The 8590-nt window shown below is 42.9% G+C and overlaps 1 protein-coding gene across 4 annotated transcripts; it reads right to left on the minus strand.

The window, feature by feature from the left end:
• Positions 1–165: 165 nt before the first annotated feature.
• LOC120651481 (sialyltransferase-like protein 4) lies at positions 166–4307 on the minus strand. Of its 4 annotated transcripts, none has more exons than XM_039928959.1 (13): positions 4049–4307; positions 3742–3960; positions 3565–3638; positions 2810–2923; positions 2509–2586; positions 2158–2258; positions 1874–2066; positions 1708–1798; positions 1559–1623; positions 1308–1468; positions 1143–1224; positions 902–1011; positions 166–763 (listed from the first exon to the last, which is right to left on the minus strand). In XM_039928959.1, the coding sequence occupies exons 2-13, from the start codon at positions 3848–3850 to the stop codon at positions 568–570; spliced, it is 1374 nt and encodes a 457-aa protein (XP_039784893.1). In that variant the 5' UTR covers positions 3851–3960; positions 4049–4307; the 3' UTR covers positions 166–567. The 4 variants fall into 4 exon arrangements, with proteins under 4 accessions (XP_039784893.1, XP_039784894.1, XP_039784896.1 ...); XM_039928960.1 differs by having other exon boundaries at positions 2834–2923; positions 4049–4305; XM_039928962.1 differs by lacking the exon at positions 4049–4307 and having other exon boundaries at positions 2834–2923; positions 3510–3638; positions 3742–3890.
• Between the last annotated feature and the right edge of the window lie 4283 nt (positions 4308–8590).

The raw sequence follows: 8590 nt of genomic DNA on the forward strand, positions 1-8590 counted from the left end.
TTTAATGCCATTGTTATTTGCAAACATTGATATCAGCATCAAGAATCTAAGAGAGTAGGAGAGGTGAAGACTATCCTACTGGCTGCAGTGGTATCACAATCAGAAACAACTGTTCAATAAATATATCCCAACAAGGAATGGGCACGAGATAACTCATAGAGAACATCGGACAAACAATGGATTTTACTCTCCCATAGCAGAATTCAATTCCAGTAAAAAAAATTGATTAACGCATTACAAATTCTAGACATGCGCATTTCTTCTAGTTACAGTGCTGACAAGCTCAGCATTCAGCTCTTAAGATCTGTTCATTCCGCTACAAACACAAACATGATCTGAAACCGTTTGACACACGTTTGAAACCATGCTCGTTACTCATACTGCCCATACACCAAAACTGCATCACACCTATCCGCTCTGAAATTCCTTCAAAACTGTCCCACCACATCAACTGACACCAAATAGCTCATCTGATCTTGCTGCTTAATGGTGTCGTGACTTCTGTTATGTTTTGTGCAGTCTCCTTGTCCATCTTCTACATCTAATGGACTTTGAACCACTGTGGTCCTATGTATCGTTAATCATGCAGAGGTAGCCACCCTCGGCACTTCGCTCCAAGGGATACCTGGTGGCACCTTTCATGTACTCAAGGTGCTTCATGGCAGCATCTCGCAGACCGGATCTGTTTGGTGCCTTTCCTTTGTTACGCTTCTTTATCATGGTGCAAGTCTCCAGAGGGCCATCGCTTCCAGCTCCAGGTCTCCTGCAGCGAATTTCACAATGAATGAGCTTCCAATTTATATAAGTGTCAACTACGACAATAACCCAAGTAAAATTCCTATTGATAATCCTGATGGACCAAATAAAGCATCTTGCTTTAGAGCAGAGTTGCAAAACTTGCCTCAACAATTTCTCAGAGGCAACTCTAGCAGCTTCAATGATATCCTTGGTAGGCAGCCATTTCACTGCCCTGCCAGGATCACCTCGCATCGGTGAGTGGATTTTTACCAGCTGCACAGAATTTTTCTTACATCAATACATCATCTCATCATGAATAACAAACTAACAGACAAAAATATTTGCTAACATGCCATGGCTTAAAACTTTTTGTTAGCTAGCTTTAGGGCAAGAAAGAAACTCACACCGAGACATTCCATCATTTGATAATATGCTCTACCATGAAGTGGCGTGTGACCCTTTCTGGCCTCAGAAAAGTACCTTGTCCTGGAAGAAAATAACATCAACTGTAAGCAAAACTGCAGGTCAACAGTATTTACAGTCATTATGTAAGATCGACAGTCACCAACCATTCCTTGTAACCTGGGTCTACTGTGAAGCCATACATGTCAACACTGTCACAGATGGAGAGAGCAAATTCAATAGCTTTAACCCCAGTTCCTTTAGCGGACGAACCAAACGATGATGATGTGCCTAGCATGAGGTATACTGGATTGGTTATTGGAACTTCCTACATAACAAGAGTGTAGCAGCCAGGTAAGCAAACATAGAACATGTATCCAATGTGATTTTAGTTTCTAAAACACGACACAGAAATTACCCGAATCATTTGGTTCATGATATCATGTATTGTCGTCTTAACGATCAATACCTCCTTTTTTGTTTCTGCAACCATAAAAGTAGTATGCCTTTTCACCTTGATATCTCATTGGACTGATAGAGGTTTAAAAAGGTCGATGGTAGACTTACCATCTAACTCAACAACTTTGTCCAGTGCCTTTGCAGATCCTCTGTTCAGAAGGCGAAATGTACTCTTTGTACCGACATACTCAGTGTAATTCTGCAATATGGACAGGAGTTGGGGCATATCCAAATGCAGGGGGAACTGTCCATCTAACACATCAACTTAACAAACCTGGATGGGTGCACCATTTTCTCTGAAGACGACATCATAAGAATCAATTTCATCCCCAAATTTAGTTTTAAGAAGATCGCCAGAGTTTCCAACAACAGCACATCTTCCAAATTGGCGAGGCACATATGGTGATGTCTCAGGTAGAACTAGCGAGAGCTTCTCCATGCACAGAGTTCTGTTCTGGCACTTATTCCTGCAAATTCAGAACAAATATGCTTAGTAGTCTATTGGAGTTAGCCACAGTTAATGTCTAGGAGAAATGGCAAATATTTGTATCTACCCACAGAAGATTTCCTTTGTTGATCCTGCGCCATGCATACTCCTCCCAGCCATTTGGCAAAGCATCAATGTACTCTTTTGTGAGTACCGTTGTGCTGTTTCGGACCTAGGAGTAACAAACAATTGAGTGACCATATCAATAGCTAATCATGCAACTGTGAAAAACTTTAGACCGACATTGCAGTATAGCTTTTGTTACGGTGTTTATTAATGCATGTGGGGCCTACTACAACTTGGTGGACATTGCTAATGTGCCCTTGCACTCATCATATGACCTTTTAAAGCAGCAACATATGATGTTGTGATTCATTGATCTCATTAAACTGCATAGACTTATCAACAGAAAGCATCGTCACCTGCTCCCATGAGGCCACAGCTTCGCACAGATTGAACTCAAACGACAAACCTTCAACCTTTCCAGTACTCGGATCCGTCTGAAAATTTCAATCCACAAGAGGTATGAAAATGAGCATAAATATTAGACAAGAAAGCTTTGTTATGAAGGGTGTTCAACAGCGTACTATATTTGCTAGTTGAACATGCAGTAGAGTTTCAAAACCATAAACTGCCAGGTAAGTGCAAAACAAAATGTATGATGCAAGCTATTTCTTAAAGCTGAAATTGTGAAGTAAGGTCTGCATCAAGTAAAAACTTTGCCTGACACAAGAAGCAAGTACTTACCCACTTGGAAACTGTGTTGCTTGGGTATTGTATCACAACTCGACAGTAGTCCTTTCCACTCACCGCTTTCAGTCCTAGCCCATTTGCATCCTGCAGTTTTTTTAAGCAAGTTGGGTTTATACAAACCAAGACAGTAAAGTAGATCCTCAAGGTGCTAACACTTGAGATAAGCAACAATTGCCACTAAATTTCAAATATGGTTAACCCTCAAACATTTGTATTCAGCCCAATACACAAAAGATTCACTCTCACTATGCTTTTTTTTAGCGACCATGCCTGAGTTTACATGATCACGAGCTGGAGCACAGAGTCTGCAAGACAAACAAGTAAAAACAAAAAACTAGATGGACAATGGACATACTCTAAACAGTGAATCTCAGGCCAATGAACAATAAGAATTCAAGATTTTTTTAGGCAACACCCAGGTATGCACTAGATGGACCCAATATAAATATGGGTAATAATTTCCAGACATCTGTGTTCATGCCGATACAAAAGAAAACTTCACTCTTTTAAGCTATCTCGTACAGTAAACAGTGAGCATCAGAAGAATTGTTGTCCCACTGGAATCGAGAATTCTGAGGCAATTACCCTGCCAATCTACAACAGTTCGAAGATTTAAGAAGCTAGTGATAAAGAAGTCTCAATGCGGCATCAGATGGGCAGAAAATCGAACCATAAACAGATGAGAGGAATCAACAGACGAGGCAGATGAGCGAGCGAGGCCGTACCACGCACTTGCTGAAGCGGCCCTGCAGCGCGGTGAGCGCGGCCAAGTCCGACTCCGAAAGCCGAGCGCTGCCATCTGCACGCTCGCACCCCATCTCGTGTCAGGATCTCCCACACCACACGCAAAACCGAAACACGAAAAGGGGAGGGAGCTCGTGGGGAGCGGGTGGGCGCATTACATGAGGAGAGGCCGGAGAGGTAGATGAGGATGGCGGTCACCCCGGAGAAGATGGCCGCGGCGAGCGCGAGGGGGAGCACCCGCATGGCCGGCGCAACCCTAGGGGCCATGCGCTTGCGCCTGTCGCTGGAGCCGGAGGGGGAGAAGGGCGGGGCTGTCCAATGTTGATGTCGTGGATGTTCAGAAATTTCCCAATTTCTTATGATATGGTCACCAGGTCCTTTACCCAAAGAAGAGCTAATTCAGTTTGTAACAAAAGCCAATCTTTGCATCATTAATAAGACAGTAGCTAAAGTAGGATATTTTACCTTCACCTTCAGTGAGCCAGTAAAGCAGCGAGGAGGTAGCTGTGGAAAGAAAATACCCAGTTATGATACTAATTGTCGACAATATGCAGCAAGTAAAATCAACAAAATAGTTAAGTGTCCTCCCCTTTCCAGTTCATCCAATACGCAGCAAGTAAAATCAACAAAATAGCAAAGTGTCCTCTAGTTTTCTGCTGGCGGGCGGGGGCGTCGGGCGCGCGGACGAAATTGGGAGGGGGCGATTTGGTCTCGGAGGGAGGCGCGCGGAGGAAATTGGGCAGAGGGCGCGCTCGGGGTGGCGGGGCTGGCGGCGGGGCACGGCAAATGAAAACAGGGAAAGTTAGGGTTAGGCCAAACTGACTCGTGGGCCTTCGATAGAATTTTTTCCCGCGAGGCGCGCGTGGTCCATGTATACGGTTGGATGCAATTATTAGGGTGTGCCGACCGACCGTTCAACGGTACATTCAATTTGATATACCGACTGATAGTTGCTTGGCCGTTAGTTAGCTATACCGACAAATAGTTAGTCAGTAATTTACTACTAATAACGACCAACATCTGACAGTATAGAAGGGCTGTCGTATAGTGGTGGAGGCGAAGGGGCCACAAGGCACGAGCTCTCCAAGAGCAACCCATGGCGCTTGACTGGCTCTGCTGGTTGCATTGCCCCTCGAAGCCGTTGTTTTGGTACCCTCCAAAATCTCACTCTCACTCTCTTAGCAGCTAGCCTCTCCCTCTCCATCCTCATCAGAAGCATGCTCTCAGCCTTTCGTATGCATCGATGCACGCAGCAATGCGCATGGTCATATATATCCATTATCCTCTCTCTCCAAACTCTCACTGCTGCAGTCTCTGTCTCAGCAGCTAGCCTCTCCCTCTCCATCCTCATTATCAGCATGCATGGATCGTTGATGCACGCAGCATGGTTATATATATACGTTGAGCCGGCCATCAGAAATGAATGATCCTTTTGCATTGCAGTTAGGTAGGGGGTGCGGCACGTACTGGCTGCACCCCTGAAGCTTTTCTTTCCTTTCCCTTTTATTTTGTGGAGCTTGCCGCCTGCAGCTAGCTGGATCATCACCACCGCACGGTGGAGACGAAGAAGAACCACGGCTCAAATCATTCACATCACCCCTGGTTTGCAATGTCAGCTGCGGCCCAGCCTGCAACATGTACAGCCAATTTGGTAACACCATACAGGCTTTTAACATATTATCCACATATACAGATAGACTACTTCGGGATCAAATTCAAGAAAAGAAACACATGTTTATGCAATCGCATCCCTCAGTCGGCAAAACATCAACCGATGGATCGAACAAGGACAAAGAGAAACAGCATGCATGCTGACAATTTTATGGAGGAAAAAAGAAATGATTGACACACTCTTTGAGTAAACCAATCACTATTCACTGGACATGTCAAGTGCAGAGTAGGAATACCTGCAAGAATCAGTTGATTTTAGGGCTTAGGTACTAGTACTGGGGATCCCTGAAGAATCAGTTGATTTGAGAAAAACAGCTGTTAGTTGCAACACCCTGGTCTGAGTCGTTTCAGATGTTTAGTGGAGGAATCATGCACAACTATGCAATCTTTTTTCTTTATCAAATATGCAAGAGAATTGTGATTCTTTGTAGAAACAAGTTTGCTGAATACAACACGGCACCATGGTGTACCATGGGCACGTGAATAGACGCGGTGTTCTTAGAGAGGCGAGGTGCAATCTACAACGTTGATGGAAACTGCTACCGGTGTGCAGAGGCGGGCGAGTGGGCGAGGACGCACGCCGGCACGTCTACCCGACAGTGTGGTTCACTGCAGAAGTAGCGAGTGACTGGTTCTCATTCCTCGGATCGCTCCAGACTCCACAGTCCAGGCTCCCTTTCATTCCTTGCCGTATTGCCTTGTTTTGGTCCCCTCCAAAATCTCACTGCTCTCTCTCTCAGCCAGGCAGCTAGTAGCCTCTCCCTCTCCATCCATCTCCATCCTCAGAGGCATGCTCTTTTAGAAAAATCGATCGTTGATGCACGCAGCAGCAATGCGCATGGTCGTGTATATATATACGTTGAGTTGAGCCGGCCATCAGGCACGCATGCGCCGGAAATGAATGCTCCATCTGCATTGCAATTAGGTATGGGGCATGGCAAGTATTTGCCTGCATGCACGGCACCTGACGATTTTTCTTTCCTTTTCTTGGTTGGAGCAATGAAGTTGATGAAAGAGCCAGACCAATGCAGAAAGATGCACGCTGGGTCTTCGAAACAGTTGGAATGGTTTTCAGTCATAATATCGAGTGATCCGTTTGGTTTCTTCCAAGACCTCACTAGCTCCTCTCCGGCGAGTCAGTCTCCCCCATCCGTACGTCTCGATCCCAGAGTACAGGGATGCATGCTGATCGTCGAGCGAGATGAATGTTACAGTATGAGTGGAGCGTGGACGTCGTATACTATCTGGTACAAGTACATCCTGTTCTCTGGGAGTGCTCGGTGGCTAAATTTCATAAAAAATGAATTCATTCACCCGTCAAGCAACTGAATCCCGCCGGTCAAAAATTTCGATTTTCCCCCAAATTTTCCCATTTCGATGGCATCCAAAATATTTAGTGCATCATGCATGGCATGCTGTGCTGGTTGGAACACGGATCATGTGATCCATCCTAATTGTCATTTGGTCTCCTTTAGCAAAGCCCATTTGGAGCACACATTCAGGGCCGCGCCGGTATAAATCGGGCCCTGTACAAAACTCTAAAGTGAGGCCTATTAGACTAGCGAAATAAAATGATCAAATATTAAATATAATATAATATATAGGAATGAAATATGTCAAGAATAATACCTATTTAATCTTAGTTGTATAATCTTTACTTAAATAGCTTTATTCTTGTCATGTTCCTTGAAACAAAATCTTCAATGATACGTAATCATAATTAATCCTCTAACATGTCACTCTCAAGTGCTATCATGAGTCTATCATGGCCAAATCATTAAGTGCAATTTGCCGGAATCATATTTTCTAGATTGATTCGCAGAAGATATAATTTCAATCGATCTTTATGGCACAAAAGATGAAACAAACAAAAATTAAACTATTGAAGATTCAAAGAATACCAAGTAGATCAGTACAGTTGGAGAATAAAAATTACCAATTGAGCCGGTGTCTCTTTAGCCTAATTGACGATTGTTTGCAGTTGCAGAATGCCCCTCATAATATCGCCTGCCTACCCTGGTACTTGCCCTGGTGTTGTGATCGTCGTCGCTTGCCGCCGCCGCTGCCGCCGCTGCTTTGTAGGCTTCGAGCGCATGAGTCGTTATGGTGTTGCGTAGAGATGAATTCGCAACTGGAAAGACTGGAGAGCTACCGTGCAAGCTAGTAGGCGGTCAGCCTTTTGAACAGAGGCGTACCTCCAGCATCCATCAGTTACATTTGGACTAGCCGGTTAGGAAGAACATAGGAGCTAGTTAGTAATTGTTGGGTTAAGAAGCTTGATCGTGATAGATTGCGGAAAAAGTTTGGGACCCCAAAATAGCCAAATAGGGGCCCTGTGCGGCCGCAACCCCTTCCGGCCGGGCCACACTCACGCTCAAAATCACCACGGCAACTATACGTCGCGCGTTACAAAATCACAACCCATCCCCTAAAGCACATCAAACGGATAGAAAATCAGCCCAATAAATTTCTGACAACCCAGCTTGCAGGTCCCCTTAAAATCATATGTTGTAGTCTGGTTACGTTGTCGACGCATGATGCGTGTTAAGCTTTAGTTTTTTTTCTCTTTTCTTTTTTCTTTTTTCTTTTTTCTTCTCTATATTTTGTGTTTCTTTCCAGTTTCTTTCTTCCTTCTTTACTTTATCTTCACCTCTTAGCTTATTTTTCTCTCTATTCTTTTTCTTATATCTACTCTTTTCTTTACAAGTTTGTGGATATTTTTCTTGTACATAAAATTCAAGTAGCAAAAATTACTAAAATTTTTTATACTTTAAATTAGTTTACCAGACATATATAGTTATTGCTGATGATTTATTTATTCACTATGATGATTCATTTATTCACTATTCATTTTTTGTTCATGTAAAATTATTTATCGGTGTGTAACTAATTTGTTAATGTTAAATTATTTGTTCATTTTGTAAATTAAATTGTTTGATGATGTTAACCCTTTTGTTCGTAATATTTATTTTTCATTATTTATCCCATGTTCATGGTGTTTAATACTTTGTTCGTAGTACATTATTATTTGTGCATTATGTTTATTTTTTGTTCGTAACAATAATGAATTGTTCGTGTTGTTAAAAAATTTGTTCCCAGTACCCGTAATTAATTATTTAGTATTAAAAAATACTTTTAAAAATATCGTGCAAATATAGGCAAGTGTGATCTTGTTTCGAATATTTGTCATAAGAAATATAATGATGCAATTCAAATTTAATCTTGATGTTCTGTTTAATATGTATAATTTTTTTTAGTTTCGAATTGATATGCATGTGAGTGACGTCCTCACGGTTGTCCTATTTTGCATGGAAGGGGACAGGAGGTTGGAGGGAA

This window comes from Panicum virgatum, chromosome 9K (assembly GCF_016808335.1).
Source record: "Panicum virgatum strain AP13 chromosome 9K, P.virgatum_v5, whole genome shotgun sequence".
Taxonomy (NCBI): domain Eukaryota; kingdom Viridiplantae; phylum Streptophyta; class Magnoliopsida; order Poales; family Poaceae; genus Panicum; species Panicum virgatum.

Coding starts and splice junctions, on each gene's coding strand:
- LOC120651481 (XM_039928959.1), bottom strand. CDS start 3,850: ATGGCCCCTAGGGTTGCGCCGGCCATGCGGGTGCTCCCCCTCGCGCTC. Junction 2,259..2,508: donor CTGTGGCCTCATGGGAGCAG/GTGACGATGCTT, acceptor TGTTACTCCTAG/GTCCGAAACAGCACAACGGT. Junction 1,624..1,707: donor CAAAGTTGTTGAGTTAGATG/GTAAGTCTACCA, acceptor TTATGGTTGCAG/AAACAAAAAAGGAGGTATTG.